At 43.1% G+C, this 19,756-nt stretch overlaps 1 protein-coding gene across 3 annotated transcripts in view; it reads right to left on the bottom strand.

Annotated features, from left to right (window-relative positions):
• Window positions 1-388: 388 nt before the first annotated feature.
• LOC121440972 (ecotropic viral integration site 5 protein-like) overlaps window positions 389-19,756 on the bottom strand; it is a 55,433-nt gene continuing 36,065 nt past the window's right edge. For 2 of the 3 annotated variants that reach the window (XM_041642070.1, XM_041642069.1), the window contains one exon: window positions 389-3,810. In XM_041642070.1, the coding sequence (XP_041498004.1) occupies window positions 3,526-3,810 (285 nt within the window). In that variant the 3' untranslated portion in view covers window positions 389-3,525. Of the gene's footprint in view, window positions 3,811-9,980; window positions 9,991-19,756 lie in introns of all 3 variants that reach the window. The other variant, XM_041642071.1, reaches the window with a different exon arrangement.

The following is a 19,756-nucleotide window of genomic DNA, read 5'->3' on the forward strand; positions in this document are numbered from 1 at the left end:
CCAAATGCTAACAGTTCCGGTAGAGAAGTCTGGATTATAACTCTTGTAAACTTCATGTATCCTCATGAAGTGCCGGACAGTGCATGGCTGCTTCTGATGCCCTCAATAACCTAAGTTACAGTTGTGATGAAAATGCTGCCACTGATAATTAAAACAAATACCATGTTCAGGAAGGAAACAAGTCTAGACATCTGGCTGTTTCTGAAACTGAAAATATCTCCTGGATGTCAAACTCATAGAGACTGTGTGGTACTCTGTATGTAGAGCAGGGGCTTGTGACCCCCACTGAGGAAACACAGACCTCAGCACCGCCAGTCTTCTCTGTGGCAATGTTCTTCAGTAGTACTTTGACACCCCTTCCCTCTCAATAATTTAAGGAAATAAAGTCTTGCAAAATGAGAAATTTTAATTATTTAAAGCAAAGGCACAAGTAAACATTTAGGTTATCATACAGTGTTACAATAAAAAACCCAAGGGTACAATGAAGTACATTTATAACTGTGCATGTCCAATGTATTACTGTGTTGTCTCTTCTCTGAAGCGAAGAGCTATGCAGATCTATGGGTGTGCTGTAAAAAATCTGGGTTTTAAATAGCATCTACCCTATCTCCAACCAGAAATTTTAACTAATTTTAGAATTAAAAAGAAATTAATTTTAAATTATAATTGTTTGTTAATCTAGAGCAGCAAAAACTCTCAGGCTAAAACTCACTGCTTAGTAAGGAAACTGATTCTACAAGGTCAGCCATGGGTGTCTTGGTGCTGTGTAATAGCCACACTTGCCACAAAACATAATCGATATCCTTAATTTTTAAAAATTTGAATATTATAGTGCATTATGCAAACAACGAATGAGGAACCAATGACCTCTTACGACGCCAGGAATATTATATACTTCAAAAGCAGCAGACATTATTTTCAGTCAAAGGCACTGCCTGGAAATGAACAAGTTGCACTGTGCTCAGGGATGGGAAAGGTTTCTTCAACATAAATAGCCAGTCAGTTGGAATATGATGTTTCAGTCAGCAAGTGCTGAGTGGCTGCCAACTGGCCAAGCAAAATAAAGACGAACCAAAACAAACAATCCAAATAACAAGAACCAGAGTAGAAGTTGTGTCAAACAAAATCTTTGGTCTCATTTTCCATAAAGAAAATGTATATGCTGATTTTGAAGACGCCAGACCTGGCTGTGGCTCAGGGGTAGAGAGCTTGCCCACCGTGTGTAAGTCCTGGGATTCCATCCCCAGCAGTGGGGAAAGAGTCCTTTCAATGTGTCACCTGGAGTGGGAAGGGAGGGTCACTGTCCCAAGAGAGCAAGGTTTCCCATCACCTGTCATCCTATTTGTTCCCATAAAACGTCTTTCAATTCTTCAAGACATAAAGTTCATCAGTAGAGACACAGTCTAATGCTTCAAAGTGTTGAACAATATACTTACATTAATTTGGACGAAATGGAGTCAGATCAGGGCACAGTATCCTACTGGACGCTAAAACCCAGAAGGATTTATATCTAAGGTCTACGTGAATTAAAAGATAACATCTTACTGTGTTCCCCAGGCCGGTCCCGAGCAGCGGGGACCACAGATCTGCACCACTGCGTCTGTCTGGACTCAAAGCTCTGGAGAGGACATTGCTTCTAATTTTCCACTGTACAAATCACAAGAGCATCAATGAATTAAGGTTTAATGACCAGGGTTCTTTTACACCTAGTTCCAAACCAGAGAGGGTACTGGGAAATTCTCTGAGCTTGTCCATCTTTTGGTGGGGCTTGGAATTGAACACAGGGTTTTGGGCATTTTAGGTAAATACTCTAACTTCCAGGCTACACTTCTAGTCCCACTGAGGTTTCTTGATAAGGGGGTCAAGATAAAAAAGGAGGGCTATAACTCCTCTTATGCCACTCTTGGGCTAACAGTAGTCAAGTCTCTGTCAGGTACTCTCAGAAACTTGACTACTGGTGCCGATGAACACCCAACAGGAGATTCTTAGGAAACAGATTGAAAGGAAAATTATTGATGTAACATTGCCAGAGAAAAGGGAACCGGAAAACTTGTTAGCTAGACCTCTAGAAGTCTAGAGAGAGAGATCTGAATTAATATCTTAGCTCTGTTAAATAACTAGCTTGTAATTACAGGTAAATTAAATACTAAAATTTAGTGGGTGTTCTGAAAACAGAAGGCATGTTTCCAGTCCTGTCTGGGAAAGCTTAGCCCATGATGCAGCATAAGGCTGCATCATATAGCATAAGGCTGCATCATATAGCTTTAGAAAGTAAACTACTTGTTTCTTCTACTCCATTTTATAAAATATTTTTCTTTGCGTATGCAACACTCTGTGCAAAAATGTACTTCCAAACACACTACATTCTATCTTCCTCTATGGCTCAGGCTACTAAAAACTGAGGGTGGAAAACACCCAGTCAACACAGGCCAGCAGCCTCTCCACAGGTGAGTATCGTTTCTCAATTTACAAATAACAAGCGTTCAGTTTTCTAGAGAAAAAGTCTAAATAATACAAAGAAACGACTAGGAAGAAAGGGTTCTTATGGCTTTACCTGTCAATCAGAAACTAGAGGATTTAAATACTCAGATTCCCCCCCAGAATATTTGCTGTGCATCTTGGAACTTATTCTAGTGTAAATTACATTAAATAGATTGGCATGAACTAGCATGTGCTATAACCTCTTTGATGGCGGAGTTTATTAGTCACGGATGGAGTCAAGGACTTCACCAGTAGTGTTTGAACAGCGGTCAGCCAGGATCCGCTGAGTACAGGCTACCACAGCTGCTCCAACAGTAGTGTCTGGTCCGTGTTTAGTTTCTTTACCCTGCTATTTACAGAAGTCCTGTTAGAATGCTGGCAACGGTCACTGTCAACGCTTGCTCCTCGTGTAAAAGGATGTCCAATGCCGGGCGATACGGATTTATAAATATGTACAAATAATATATCTGCAGCTAGCCTGCTACTATTTTGACACACAGAAGTATGATACACATAAAATGTAGAAACTAAAACAAAAAACTTTCAGAACAGACGATGATTACTTTGTGTTTAGAAATTATACAGAAAAAAAGCTGTGTTTGACAATCTTCAATGACCTACTAAGAGAGCTACAATTTTAGTGAAGAAAAAATATCCTCAAAACACAAGTTGAAGAACCTCTGTGTTTTGGCTGGATGTCTAGGGGAGCCCCCTTGGAAACAGAATGAGGACACCAATGCGTGCTGTGATCAGTGAGGATAGAATATTGCACAAGAGCAGTTTTGTTTAAAGAAAATCCAATTTCCCACAGTTCTGAATTTTAAAATGGTTCTTACATTTAGACATAGCAGTATTTTCTAAATATGAAAAATTAATATTCTGTAATACTGTTACAACTCCATTTACCAATTAGCATACTCCAGTCTACTGTGGCAATGGAAATTCAGCGAACATTTGGCAGTCATGTGAGGCTGTAAAAACAGACACATATACACACACAGGACAGAGGGCGGCCCCATCTTGTCTCAGGCTGTCACAGTGATGTCAGACCGTGGTGGAGTAGGACTCTCTCTGTGGGGGCTGCGTTCCCGGCACAGCGCTGTCTTCCGCTTCGCTCTCACTGCCGTCTGCCAAAGCCGGATCCAGAGACACGGAGCCAGACTTTCCACGCAAAGGAAACACAAGGCCACTTTCCTGTAAGGAACCATCCACGAACTCTTCGTCTGAGGAGGGGAAGGACTCATCCTCTCCTATCAAATGGCTGACGATGTGGACTCCGTCAAACGGTGGCTGGCTGGAGAAGTTCCTCTGGCCTTTTAGGCACCTGAGCTGTTGAAAACAAAATCCAGATTACTGGATAGAGTCAAACCAAGACAAACACAACTTTCCCAAGAAAAAGCATATAATTGTGATCAAGAAAGACAATACTTTGATCTATTTACTTAAAGACACAATGATTTTGAATGCTTCCTAACATTCTGACTCCGACAACTTTATATGCTAGATTTTACTATTCTTGTTCTACTGATTAGGAAATGGAACCTGGGAGGAACCTGCTGAGGTTTCCCAGTCAATAGCAGTTTCAATTACCAAACATTTACTGTACTGAAGGTAAGGAACTCCATGTATACATCATCTGATTTCTACACATCACAGACAGCCAGGCTGCATTATAAATTATACCATTCTGTCCTTGGCTTATTGTGAGGTAAAGCAGACAGCCCATCAGTTCACCTGCGTATCAGCTGTACTGATAGGAGCTACGAACCTCAAGACCACACTCTTGACTAGTACGCACACCATCTTGAAAGCATGTTACCATAACTCTGTAAATGATAAAACTGAGTCAGAAATTATTAAATTTTTGAGTCTTGGAGCTGGGGCTACCTCAGTTGGCTGAGTGGTTCCCCAGCATACACAAAGCTGTGTGTTCTATCCCCACACCTCATAAACCAGGCTTGGTGGTTCACCTCATGATCGTGGCACTGGGAGGTGGGGCAGGAGTAGTAGGGGTTAATGCTATTCTCAGCTACAACAAGCTTGAGGCCAGTCTGGAGTGTGAGACGTCTCCAACTCCGAAAGCCCAGCCTGTGTATCAGCTCTGCTCGAAGGAATGACTGCTTCTCAGGGGTTAGCTCTTCTCCCTTCCAGACCTATGTTCTCTTCCTAGAGATTTTCAGGACTGAGAAGGTAAAAAGCTGTCTGTAGTTTCTATGGATTGGGTCTAAGTCTTGAGTTTAGAGTCAGAAAATTGTTAGCTCTTCTGACCCTAAACTATACTCTCCAAAAGCACCTGCCTTTATCAGGTCAGACGCTGCTCTGCTTAAATCCCATCAAACCCCCCCCCCCCCAGCACAAACACCCTACTGTGCAGACACCTCTCCTGTCCTTGAGAATTTATGCTGCAGATATAATGCTAATTTTGACATTCTTTCACTTGTCCTGTATACTGTATCTTTTTTCCCTATTAAAAAAAAAAGCAGAATTAAGAACAGAAAAAAAAAACAATTAATTAGCCATCAAATACCTCAAGGGCACGCTACGATACACTTCACGCCCCTACCCTCAACACTCCTACCAGCCTTTATCCTCGTTCTCCGTGACAAACTCCTAGTCACTATCTTTCAAATCTTGAGATAAAGGCAACACGAAATGGGCAGGAAACGTTACAAACACTTTCAAAACTAACGGTTCTGAGAGAAAAGCCGTGGCAGCCTCGCCACCCTGCCTCCCAGCTTTCCTGACAAGACTTCCAGGAAGAAATGAAGACACATTAGCAGGAACCAGGGGTCCCAGGTTCGGTGTAGCCATTACCTGGTCCCTGCCCTCACCAAGAGAAGAAGAATATACAGGAGAGGGACAATGAAACTCAAGTAACGTGTGGCCCCTTGGCGTAACAGAGGGAACCTAACTAAACTCAGCACCAAATCTTCAGCAGAAAGGTACAGAGTATCACAACTCCTCAGGGTGTGCGACCCGAGGCCATATCACAACCGCCATGCTCTGATGCAACATCCCATCGCCATTTTGCAACACATGATTTATAGCTGTGATGCTGAGTTCAGTCAGTTAATCTCTTCCTTTCCCTCTTCTTCCCCAGATCCCTCTGAGGACATACTATGGAGCACGTGTCTCCCTTCTTCCTGGCTGTTACAGACGAGGGGCGCGGCAGAAGAACCACAACTTCCCAGTTGTTTGGAAAGCTGTGGTTTTCCTTTGCTCTAACAAAATGTAAACTACAGAAAATTAACTATGGGCTGAGGACTCAGTTTCTTAAAATGAAAGGTGATATCTACTGCCTCTGGATGCTGCTGACACAACAAAGCAGAGCCATGTTTTGGTTGCACAAAGAAACAAAGAAAGGTAAGGGAAAGTGTCCTAGGACTGAAGCTGCCCTCACCTATCTCTGGACTAAGAAATGGGCACACTGGGTTATTATGAAGAAGGCCCCAGTGGGGACTGTTAAGTGGGCCCCGGAGCAGGGAATCCTGGGGTATTGAGTTTACTTTCAAAAGGGCTGCATATGCACAAATCTAATTGGAGGCCTTCTGCAGTACAGAGGCCCTGGTCTTCTGTTGTAAACACAGTACTTGTGACCATCTTCATCAGACTCTCAGTAGCTAACTATATTTCATAGACCATCACCCTTCCCAAGAAAATGATCTTTAGTGTTTGATAGAAAGGGAGACCCCCCTCCCATCTAAGGAACTAAAATCCTGAAATCCGTGTTTTCCCTGCAAATGTCCCAGCAGAGCCTGACATGTTCAAGGTGTGAGAATGGCTGTAGAGATCTGGAGGCGGGGTTCACTCTTCTTGTCGACTCTAGAGGAAGTCCTGGGTGCCCTGGCTGACACCTCATTGGGCACCACCTTGCAGAGCACAGGCAGGCTGTGGTGAGCTAACCATCCCTTGGAGGTGGGTCCCACAGCATTCTGTTTAAAGCAGCTATGGCTGTCTCCGTTGTGGACACAGGCAGGGCTTGGGGATGAATGTCCAAGTGAATAACTGCTGATGCTCACCTTAAGCTAAACACTGATGCTCTTAGCCACAGTTGATGGATAGATATTCTTCAGATTTTTCAAAGACTACAGAATCTGGCATTTAAAATGTTTTAAGAACTTAGGACTTTTTCATGACAATGAGACACATCTGCTCCTGGCAGCACCAATTACTTCAAGAGGAAGATGGGCATTGAAGAGTCTCCTTATGGAGTTTGTTAGCCATTAGGGCAAGAAACTGCTCTTGCCTGGACTGCTTGATGGTATGTGGTATGAACTGGACATGCAGGACCCAGAAAAATGACTGCTGAAGTTTCCTAAAGAAGGTGAGACAGTCCTTCAGGTTCCTGCTTCATCTTCTGCAGGACACAGAAGAAAGTGACTGACAAACTGCCAATATAGGTGGAACTGTCTTTGAAATTTCCTGCTTCATGGAAAAGTCTCCTGGATACTATGAGCCTCTAGGCTGAAGATTACAGAAGAACGTTGGGTGACTGTCCAGGCAGTGAGATGTCTCTGTCAATTCTAGAGTTTTGGAAGTTGCTTACAATGCACCTCTTGTTTACTTAGGTAATATTATATCCTTCTGGAGTCTTTGGTGGAGTCGAAGAATAGACAGTTATAGTTTTCCTTAGTTATGATAAAATGTAGATATAAATATTGCAATTGTAATTCTCACTTGATACCTGTTTTATGTAATTTTACTATGCTAAAGTTAAAAACCTTCCTTTTTATTTAAACAGAAAAGGGGAAATGGTGTGGGAAGTCCTGTATATGTGTTGCTTCTATTGATTAATAAAGAAGCTGCGTTCGGCCAATGGCTTAACAGAATATAGCCATGCGGGAAAGATATAAATAGAGAGAGAGAGAGCAGGTGGAGTCAAGGATATGCCATGTAGCTGCCAGAGGGGAAAGACGCAAGCTGTCAGTTGGAACCTTGCTGGTAGACCACAAACCTCATAGTGAAATATAAAATAATAGAAATGGGGTTAATTCTAGATGTAAGAGCTAGCTAGCAATATGCTTAAGCTAATAGGCCAAGCAGTGATTTAATTAATACAGTTTCTGTGTTGTTATTTCGGGTCTGAGCTGCAGGAACAAACAAGTGGCTTCCTACTACAGGAGAGTAGAGAGTCCAGTGAGATTTGCTATGAAAAGAGCCACATGGTGGCTTACAACCACCTATAATGAGATCTGTTGCCTTCTTCTGGCCTACAGGCAGGATACTGTATAAATAAACAAAAAAATAAATAAATCATTAAAAAAATAGAAAGCTTAAGAAACACATACAAACACAAAATCAGAAGCCATAATAAACAAGCAAAAGATCACTAGACAAAAAAAGTCCAAACAAATCAAATGAGACAAGAAGTCTACAAAAATTCCACTGAGTTCATTTTGTTCTGGCCACCAACAGCTGGGCAAGCACCCTTAAGTGTGGCTAATCTTCCCAGTGAGAATCCTCTGAGGTAGCGACATCAGGCTGCCTCCTGGGAGGGGTGGAAGCTTATGTCCACCTCCCTCCTCTAAGGGACCCTGTCTGGTTGGACCTGTGCGTATTCCTCAGTCTTAAAAGTGGTACAGTCAAATGTAAAGTCAACATCTAAGAGAAGCAGGACAAAAAAGCAACATGGGGAAGGCCACTATCTGGTGAAAAGACAGCTACACACCTATAGCATACTGAATAGTCATTTCATTCTTGTGAGGACACGATCTACTTAAAAAGAAGCTGCCAGGTAACTGCCAAAATGGACTGTATACGCCTTTAGTTTTATTATAAAATTATAAACTTACTATATAAATAAACAAAAGACAAGTTAGAAAAGAAAGCAATTCATGTTCCATAATCCGGAGACAAATAGTAACACTGTACCTTATCTTTTGAACTAAGTCACTGCATGCAGGACCTGACAGCCTGCTCCCCTCTTGCTAGCAAACCTCCACACTCCTGGTCTCATCTTCGGTGGTTGAGTGGTACCTCATTTAGGAGAGCATCACGATCCCCCTAACCAATCCTCCTACTGGGGAATTTCGAACCTTTCTCCCAACTCTAAGGAGCCACAAGGACTTCTGAGCACACACCTCTCAGAGCCTGGTTTGTTCTTTATAACTTCTATCGAGAGGTATGAAATCCAGCACAATGGTTCTATCATTCTTAAGAAGAGTTCAAGGCCGGGCGGTGGTGGCGCACGCCTTTAATCCCAGCACTTGGGAGGCAGAGGCAGGAGGATCTCTGTGAGTTCGATGCCAGCCTGGTCTGCAAAGGGAGTTCCAGAACAGGCTCCAAAGCTACAGAGAAACCCTGTCTCGAAAAACCAAAAAAAAAAAAAAAAAAAAGTCCACACCCTCAGCACCACCTGGAGATTTCCTTCTGGTTTGTCCATGTCTTTCACCTAACTACTGACTGGCTGAAGATGATCGTAAACTTCCCTTCTTCCTCCCTCCTTTTCCCAGCCCACACAGGGCACATCTTAGGCCTTTAATAAGACACAGCACTGAGACCTAAGGAGATGGTTCAGCAGGTAAGGTGCGTGCTGGCCAAGAGGGAGGCTCTGATATCACCCCAGTGCCCACATGAAAGCCGCGTGTGGTAGAGCACATCCACAGTCCACGTGTAAGTGGGCAGGGGCGGGGCACAGACAGGGGGTCTAACAGAACCACTGAGCTCCAGGCTCCATTAGAGACCCTGTCTCAAGAAATCAAGTACAGGAACCTAGAGAGACGATTTGGTGGTTAAGAACACTTAGGGCCTCCATGGCACGAGGCGTGCACATAATGTACATATATGTAGAATAAAGACTCATACATTTAAGATAAAATATACAAAAAATCCTAAATATTTAAATATGCTTAAAACTGACTTGCAACTTGATCTTCGACAGCACTAAGACAGACTAGCCAGGGAAGCTACTGCTCACAGGCAGCCCAACTGAAAAAACAACAAATAAAACCACTCACTAGCCAAGGGCATGGCACAAGAGAGAGAACCTGTCTCAAACAAAAATTAAAAAGCTTCATTTATTCATCCAGCTACTGAGGACTGAACCGAGGACCTTGTGCATGGTCGAGAACACATCTCTAGGTAAGTCTGATGCTGGAGGACTCTAGAGAAACATGCAGTAACAGCTGCTGAACACATCTCTAAAGTAAGTCTGATGCTGGAGGACTCTAGAGAAACATGCAGTAACAGCTGCTGAACATATCTATAGGTAAGTCTGATGCTGGAGGACTCTAGAGAAACATGCAGTAACAGCTGCTGAACATATATTTCATCTCTATCATTACTCCTTAGACTGCAGGAATGATTTTAAAAATCAGTTGAGTACTCAGCTTTCTGATTCAGTATAAGACAATACACAGTGCCCACAAGCAGCACTGAAAAGCTGGTGGCCCTGACCACATTCATTCATTCATTCATTCATTCACCCTTTTACATGCCAGATGCCAGTCTCAGCACGCAGTCAGGTGAGCACTGACCGGGTCACGGGCGCTGGTTCTTACCTGCTGTGGACTGCGTCACCATGTTGTGCATTAAGAAACAGAGTAGAACAACGTAAGACCATGTAGAACGTAGGTAAATAGCACTTACGGCACTGAGTATACTTACCACTTTAAAAATTACCAACACTTTAGCCTTGTATTAACAATAAAGAGATCAGAATTCATGATTTCTCTGTCGGCCGGAAACCCCAACTATTTGCAATTGGCAAAGGAGAGTGGTAAGATATATAGCCAGCAAATATTATGGCATAAAACGCTTATAGTTAATAAGAAAACAGGAAACTGTTATGCTCATAGTCTGGTGAATGAAGGCTGTGACAGGAAACAGCGAGTTTCTAACTGTGTGATGCTGTATTCAAACACAGAAGCTATGGGATCACTGCAGCTATTTCACACTGAAATCACCACCAAGATTTCAGAGTGGGAGGGCTTTAGAAATGGGCGTTTTAGAGTCCACAGGACTGCACAGTCATCATGCGTGTGTAGTGTGTGAAAGGTATCCTCCGTCTACTCTAGAAACTAAACCACTATACGTCAAGACAAATTTCTGTCCTAATTTCAGAGTCTTTTTTTTTCCTTCTTTTTTTCAGACAGGGTTTCTTTGAAGTTTTGGAGTAGACCAGGCTGGCCCTGAACTCACAGAGACCGCCTGCCGCTGCCTCCCGAGTGTTGGGATTAAAGGCGTGCGCCACCCAGAGTCCTGAAGCCTCTAAATATAGATCACTACTAAATAGCAGAAAAATCTGTGCCGAGAAAATGATCATCTGGGCAAGTGTCCACAGGGTCAGAGGAGATAGCGTGTTCTCCGCGTGTTTGTTTTCTTCTAGGCACGCTGTAGGGTGTCGTTAACTTGTCAAAGGTCGGGTTCATTTTCACACTCAGTTTTAAAGAAGCACAAGTGATAATTTCCCAATTTTGACATCTGAACAAAGGGATTCACACAATTAGAAAGACATTAATAAGAATATATTTACATGGCACATTATAGATAAAGATGCATATTACTTCAAGTTAAAATACCTTTCCTCCTGTGTGTGAACAGAGATTGCATGATGCAGACAAGAACCACATTCTGAGATTCAAAAAAGAGGAAAAAACACCGGGTATTCTGAAAGACCATCAATCCACAACAAAGTGGAAAAAGCCGTCCACACACCAAAAAACCCCCAACCAAATGAACTTTGATCACTACTAGAGCAGGTCTTGCCAAGGTGAGTCATGTGACAGAGTGAGCTGCAGAAGTCGCAGCAAGTTTCCAAGACTGAGTCACATCAGGTGGTGAAGCCGCACCTGACATTTGTGTTTGTGTGTCCATGTCTGTAAGAGGACAGCACTGCTGCAGGAACACACCACCAAGAACTAACTGTACGTTACACTTCTTGTTAGAAGAGCAGGAGAAGCCAACAGTCACACAGATTGCTAAATTATATACACCACCCCCTCAGTTTGGTCAATAATTTGTTTTGTTTTTCAAGACACGGTTTCTCTGTGTAACAGCTCTGGCTGTCCTGAACTCACTGTGTAGACCAGGCTGGCCTTGAACTCAGAAATTAGCTAAAAGGCCTGTGCCACCACCATCTGGCCTAAATTCTTTATACTTTTAATAGTTTATCCAGATTTCAGAATTTAAAACAGATGAAAATGGAAAATGACATGCTATATTTTCTGTCTTTTTTTTACCAGCAATGCCAAGCTGAGGATGACCCTAACCCTTATCTTCCCCTCTCCCCAGCTGGCACCGGAATTACAACTGTATGTACTACCAGGTTCAAAATTTTCTTAATTATCAGTTTCTTTAAAAAGTTGTATTATAGCCAGGTGTTGTGGCGCACACCTTTAATCCCAGCACTCAGAAGGCAGAGGCAGGCAGATCTCTGTGAGTTCAAAAACCAGCCTGGCCTACAGAATGAGTTCCAAGAGAGATAGGACTATACAAAGAAACCCTCTCTCAAGAAAACCAAAGGGGAAAAAAAGCTGTATTATAACTAGCAACAAACACCCAAACCAAAAGATTTCCAGAGAACTCAAACAGGAAACCAACAAAAGTGATCATCTTGAGGTCATGACTTCTTAATCACTGTGAACCAAGATCCTAACATGCAGGACTCAGTAGTAAGTTAGAACACTAATGTGAACCAAGACCCTGACATGCAGGACTCAGTAGTAAGTTAGAACACTAAGACACTTCACTGAGACACTCGTAAGTTAAAGCTTAGGAAGGAATTAGCATTAAGTCATTAAAATCATCGAACATTCAAGAAACTGGAGATTATGTAAAAATGTATGAAATGAAATCATTTATTCACACTCAGAAGCAGTGAAGAGTTGTGCACCAACATGTGTAAAGAGAAGAAAATTTGAAATTGGAAAACCCGATCCTGCCTATCTGCTTCCAGAACAGGAGGAAGAAGAGCCATCTAGAGAGACTCTGACGGCCACACACAGGAAGGTGTGCGCAGTCTGTGGGCAGGAAGGGAGACTTCCACTGAGCGGTCTTCCCGGCAGCTGATGGATCCTGACAAAACTGAAACCATTAGCAATACTGAGACAGCACTCCACAGCCAGTGGTGATGAGGCCTGGAATGTATGAGGGCCTATGTAAATTTATGACCAATCACAGGAAGTAAATCACTTCACACTTGTCTACTCTGAACTTTAAGGCTAGATCAAAGTACCACCAACATTTCATCTGATTTAACCTTTAGCTGAGGCATTAAAAACATCCCACTGTTAGAAGATGCCCTCATGAAGCTTCTCTGTTCTACTTGGATCGAACTATGTTAACAGAAATTGCTAAAGCTATATGATGGTTTTATCAATCAGTCCACCAAATCAAGCCAACGTGCTCCAACAAACACTACAGATGCTTAAGAAGAGAACAAACAAGGCTCCTGCAGTCAGAGATCTCGTGTCTGGAGGACGTCAGGTGTCACATCAGTGTACAACAATCACAGGAGAAGCCACGCACTGCCCAGAGAGAAGCTAAGGAGGAAGCAGGATGATGATGCCTGAGCTGGGTCTTTATGGATAAGCAGGTGTTAAAGGGGACTCCATACAGGTGGCCTGAGAAAGTACTACGTACTGAGAAACTACACAGTTTTGTGGGGCTGAGTCTAGGTCTTGAGAGACAAAACAAGAGAAGCAGGGACTAAACTAGGAAGAATCTCAATTTAGGATGAAGAATGACCTGACCAAAGTGATGAGGAGCCATGGAAGCAGGCAAAAGTTAGGAGCATGGGGGTGGGAATGGGGTAGGGGGAAGGGGAGAAGGGGAGAGAGAAGGGAGAAGGGGAGGGTTGGGGAGAGCTTGGGGGAGTGGGATGGTTGAGATGGAGGAAGGGTGGATATGGGAGCAGGGAAGGAGATATCTACATTAAGGGATCCATTTGGGGGCTGGTAAGAGGCTTGGCTCTAGAGGGGTTCCCAGGTGTCCATGGGGATGTCCCCAGCTAGGACCCTGGGCAGCGGAGGAGAGGGTGCCTGAACTGGCCTTGTCCTGTAGTGAGACTGATAACTATCTTGAATATCACCATAGAACTTTCATCTGGCGACAGATGGAGACAGAGACCCACATTGGAGCAGTGGACTGAGCTCCCAAGGTCCAGTTGAAGAGCAGAAGGAGAGAGAATATGAGCAAGGATGTCAGGATCACGAGGGGTTGGTCCACCCACTGAGACAGTGTGCCTGAGCTAATGGGAGCTCACCAAATCCAGCTGGACTGGGACTGAACGAGCATAGGATCAAACTGGACCCTCTGAATGTGGCTGACAATGGGGGCAGACTGAGAAGCCAACGATAATGGCACTGGGATTTGTCTCTACTGCCTGTACTGGCCTTTTGGCATCCTATTCTATTTGGATGCAAACCTTCCTAAGCCTGAATGGAGGGGGGAGGGCCTTGGACTTCCCATAGGGCAGGGTACCTTGTCCTCTCTCAGGACTGGAGGGGGAGGGGAGAGGGTGTGTAGGGGAGCGGGAGGGAAGTAGGAGGAGGGGAGGAAGTGAAAATTTTGATCGGTATTATTTATAAAGTAATAAAAAATTTAAAAAATAATCTAGAAAGTCAGGTACTAGACAAATTCAACAGAAGACAGCCTAAAAACCACTCTAGAGATAAAGCTGCTCTACTTTAACAAATATGCTTTAAAAACACATTTAAAAACCAGAAATCATATATCTGATAATAGTAGTATACTTAAAACATAAAAACACTGAAAACCCAATTCTGAAAAAAAAAAACCACCCTCCTAAACAAACAAAAAACAAAAAAGGGGTTCAGAATGGGAAACAGACATTTCCCTAAAGATATAAATGGTCAACTGGGCTTTTTAAAGATGGTCCACTTCTGTAAGTCATGCAAGGAATGCCAACAAGAACCACCATGAATCTCATCACCTGAGAGACCAAGGGAGATTGTGAGTTAAGGCCTGTAGTCTTCATAGTTGGCAGGATGGCCTCGCCACAAAGACTGACCAGGTGTTAGCCAGAGATCAGAAGCCTCACAGACATCCTGCCGGACAACAACTGTCACAGCTGCTTTGGAAGACAGTATGGCATTGCCTCAGCTGGGGAATGTGGAATTGACTTATGTATGACCCAACAAATCTACTATTAAGTATATACTCAAATGTAAAGGTTCATACAGAAGTCTGCATGTGAATGTTTACAGTAGCACTATTCATGAAAGTCAGAATGGGAATAAGCCAATGTTTATCAACTTGTCAATGAATAATTGTGGCATATTCACAGTTTTGGATATTAGAGAATACAAAAGAAGGAAACAGAGACATCTAGTATGATATGAATAACTCTTGAAAACATTACGCTAAGTGGAAGAAGCTAGTTACATAAGGCCAAATATTACATGTTTCTATTTATATTACATGTCCAGGATCAAGGAACCTCTTAGAGACAGAAAGGGGATCAGTGATTGCCCAAGGGGAGGGGAAAGTGTTTTGGAGGTAAAGCAATGACTGCTGATGATCACAGGGTTTCTTTCTAGAGTGCCAAAAGAATTCCAGAACTCACTATAAACCGTACATGGGTAAACTTAAGCACACACGACTACCTTGATAAAATGATTACTTATACAAAACCAGGTAGTCATTCTGTATGTAGGACTCAAACAGTTACTGACAGGTTGAAAATAAGTAACTCTACTTGGAAAGTAACTTCCAACTGATAAAAATCACCAACAATGTAAACCTTCTCCATGCAGTTCTGCCCTCCATAAGAAACAAAAACAATGGCTAGCTAGCTCCTTCAGCTTCATCTTAAAAAGAAAGGAAATGCCACAATAAAAGCTTAATTATTTATTCTTAATACCTCAGCCTAAACCATTAAGCATAATGTATTTTATTATTATAAAACCTCATGAATGACTTGTAGTGCTCACTTCCTCGGGAGCTGTAAGACATCACCACCCTCCCCCTCCTCCCAGCTAGGTCAGCATGGACTCCTCTCCACCCTGAGACTTGCCGGCTGCTCAGTGAAGATTGGGCATTTGCAAACCACATGACCTCACGAGCGCTATCTTATCACAGCACAGGTTCCTCATGCTGACCACAACTTAAATCAGACAGGCAGCAGGGCAACATCAAGTCTGTGATGCGGACACTGGCAGACATTTCCAGCTGTTCTGTTCGTGGGGAGAGAAAATCTGATTATCTCACGCCCAACTGCATCTGTAAGATACTGTCCACGAAAAGCACATGATTTACTGCCTTAGAGACCTCAGCCACAGCTGAAAACTCTGTGCTTAGTAAATCTGAGAGCCAGCAGTTCTGCTTTTATCAAAGCTCCTTTAACCAATACTTAGTAAATATTCCTAATTTGCAAAAAAAAAAGCCAGCACTGTGTACTTATTTTTTAAAAGTAATAAATAAAAATTAAGTTACTCGCTGGGCATGGAAGTATATACCTTTAATCCTAGTACTAGAAGGACAAAGGCAGGCAGATCCCCATAAATTCAAAATCTAAAAGAAAACAAAATTCTAAAATGACTAACCATATTCCAAAATCAAAGTTCAAGAAACTAGCCCTCTTAATCTAAGAATATGCAGCATGAAAAGTAAGTGTCAAAATAAAAATACATAAACATTGAAAAAAATTTAAGATGGGGGCTGGAGAGAAGGCTCAGTGGTTAAGAGCATTGGCTGCTCTTCCAGAGGACCTGGGTTCAGTCCCCAGCACCCACATGGCAGCTCACAACTGTAACTCCAGTTCCAGGGAATCCAACAAACAGAAATATATGCAGGCAAAATACCAATGCACATAGATAAAGTAAACACTAAAATTTTTTTTTTGAAAAGGAAAGTGCCAAGTGATAGGTCGTTGGATAATAGCAATAGAACAGCATCTCAATCGAATTTAAAACAAACTGGCTCTGAGACTCTGAAACTCACACTATAGACCAAGATCTCTGGCTTGTGGATCAGTTAAAGCAAAGAGTGGGAATCGTCAGCTTTTAAATGGAAGACATCACTTAAAAACGAGCATGAAGTATAGAACTGGAGCCCCAAAGAGGCAGGAGATGCCTACCCTGTGGATTATCTTTACTACTCCTTACCAAGCTAAACGAAGCCCTAAGTGTGTCCTGTGAGTGTCACTCAATGCTGGTGCTAGAATCGTGGAGATGCACACGCAAATGAGACACTGTGCTAAATGCAGGCAACCGCATGGTCTCCTTAGGAGTGCTGAAGGGCTCTCCCACCCTCTGTGAGGAATACACCTCCATAGAGCTCACAGTAAGCTGTTTTCCTACAAAAAATACTGCCACTTGCTTTTACTTTTTGTAACGTAGGCAGTCTTTTTTTTTTTTTTTTTTTTAAATTTTGAGATAGGCTTCACTGCAGCCCATGCTGGCCTGGTGCTCCTGGCCATCCTGCTTCTCTGCAGCCCATGCTGGCCTGGTGCTCCTGGCCATCCTGCTTCGCTCTCAGGTGCTAGAATCACAGACATGAGCCACTGCACCCAACCTTCTCAGTGACATGCCTCAGTTTCCTCTATTTTTTTTCTTGAGATAGAATCTTACTTGTAGTTCTGGCTGGCTTCTGACTCGCAGTAATCCTGCTGCCTCAGCCCGGAGCACTGGAGTTACATATAAGTCATCACGCTGCCTCAGGGTTTGTAACCCTTATACGGTCATCTAACTGTCACGGATAATATAGGACTATCTCTTAAGACGTCTCATGTAGCATGAAATACCACTTAGACACTCACGAACCCAGAAATGACCGACTAATGAAGGCTACAGGGGAAAGATGGGTACAGGGAGGGGAGACCCAACACTGGAACCTGCTTGAGAGAATTCCCATTGGCCAAGTTCACGTTGGGAAGAGTGTGATCTCCAAGAGCAGTGGTCCTGAAAACGAGCTCCTACTACAGTGGCAGGGCTCTCAGAAGCCAGAGGACGTACAAAGCAGAGAGGCTCTTTCTCCATCAGTGTCCACGTTAGGCCAACTCTGAGCCTCACGGGACTATGCACAGCCAGGGACAGCAGTGAGAACTCAACATTCTTGTCACTGCACAGCTTCACTCACCTGCTCTGTGGCCAGGGTGCTATGTCTTTGGAAGAGATGTACTTGACCTTATAAATCTAAGTATTGGATCCAAACCCCATAGGCTATAAATTGGTCTCTTGCTCCGATTTTATTCTATTGATTTCTTAAAATTTTTTAAAAGATTTATTCTATTTTATATGTATGAGTTTTTTGCATGTATGTATGTATGTGTACCATGTGCATGCCTTATGTCCTCAGAGTCAGGAGAGTGCTGGGATCCCGAGGCTGAAGTAACAGATTATAAGCTACTGTGGTGGTAGGAACTGAACCAGGTCCTCTGAAAGACCAACCAGTGCTCTGAATCCCTGAGCCATCTCTCCAGACTGTTCCTAGATATCCTCAGCAAATCTGTGTATTCCCAAGAACTATTCTTGCTTTCTCTAAGTTTTGGCTTCTTTCCTCTTGTTTTTTATTTTGAGTTTTAAGCAGGGTTCAGATCATCTCAACCCCATCCACCAGGGCTAATTTTTTAAAATTCTTATGAATTAACACCAGTTTCTAATGAGAGCAATACCACAGATGCACACACTTCATTAAGAAGGTAAAAGTACCTGTAACCAACAGCATACACAGGACTGGGCAGACCTTTTCATACAGTAGAACACAAGCCTGAATATGGGCTAAGACAAGGCAGCCTGTGTAGAATTAATAGTATTCCCTGAATGTGGCAAATTATGCTATTTTTTGAGGTAGGGAATGAAGAGAAAGATATACAGCCCTGTACACGGGGGGGGGGGGGGGACTACGTAGCAGAAGTTTGGGTTCTTCAGAGAACATATTCAGCTGTTGGACTAACGTCTGCGGCTGTGTGGTCACTTGTTAGCAGCAGGTACGTGTGAGCAGCGGAGACTGCTCCCATCCACTCCTGCTTCTGAAAACAGCAGCAGCCTTGGTCTAGAAGACACTTATCTCTAAAATTTTAGGGTGCGCCACCAAAACCTGAGGAGCAGGCAAGGTCAAGGGAATAATTTCCCGGTTTCGGATGAAATGAAAATCCAAACTTCGCAGAAGAAGGGAAGGAATACAAGATGAAACTACATTTCTACTCTCGGGATATAATGTGCCCCGAGAGAAGTGGCTCGTTTTCACGCAAACAGGAACAATCACACATATCATCAGGACTGGAGGAGTGCGGTGCTATAGATGAAGCCCTTTGCAGGGACATGAATTTGGTCTCATATCAACAACTGTGTAATCATAAGTAAGTTCCTTAAGTCTTTGACCCTAATTTCTTTACATATTTAGTAAAACTCTACATAAATTTTAAAAACATTTCAGACCTAAAAATACACGACTCTTAAATCTTGGCTGTTAGTGCTGCCATAGTGTGGGTCTGGTGCTAGACTGAGGATGGAGTGGTGATATGGTCCTTAGTGAGCACCCATAATGACTCTCTCTCTCTCTCTCTCTCTCTCTCTCTCTCTCTCTCTCTCACACACACACACACACACACTCTCTCTCTCTCTCTCTCTCACACACACACACACACACTCTTTCTCTCTCTCTCTCTCTCTCACACACACACACACACTCTTTCTCTCTCTCTCACACACACACACTCTCTCTCTCTCACACACACACACACACACACACTCTTTCTCTCTCTCTCTCTCTCACACACACACACTTTCTCTCTCTCTCTCACACACACACACTCTTTCTCTCTCTCTCTCTCACACACACACACACACTCTTTCTCTCTCTCACACACACACTCTCTCTCTCTCTCTCTCTCACACACACACACACACACACACACGCACACACACACACACTCACTCACTCACAGGAGGAGGGAGAGAACCAGAAGAGTGAGAGATGGAGAAAGCATATTCAAGCAACTAAGAAGGCCATTGTGGCAGTGTCCCTAATGGCATCCTAAATGTGATACCCTGGCATTCCTGACCACAAGATGAGGGGTTCTGTCCCACCACACACTGTTGCCATGACGTGCTGCCTCAAAAAGGTCCCCAAGAACAGAACCGACCAATCACTGACTGGTACCTACATATCTGATGAGTTAGAATAATAAATTATAAATTCATTACTCTTCAGCATTTCACTAGTGATGGAGCGCTAACTAACCTGAGTATTTTAGCATGCAGTACAGTGGCAGGATGTTTACTGCTATACACAACACCTGGGTTTAATTCCCAGGTTCAAATAAGTAAGAATGCAAAAACAAGCATTTTATGTAGTGATGTTCTAAATAAAA

The sequence above is a fragment of the Microtus oregoni genome, unplaced genomic scaffold, assembly GCF_018167655.1.
Source record: "Microtus oregoni isolate MIOR12 unplaced genomic scaffold, Mior012 000072F_ref0000427, whole genome shotgun sequence".
Taxonomy (NCBI): Eukaryota; Metazoa; Chordata; class Mammalia; order Rodentia; family Cricetidae; genus Microtus; species Microtus oregoni.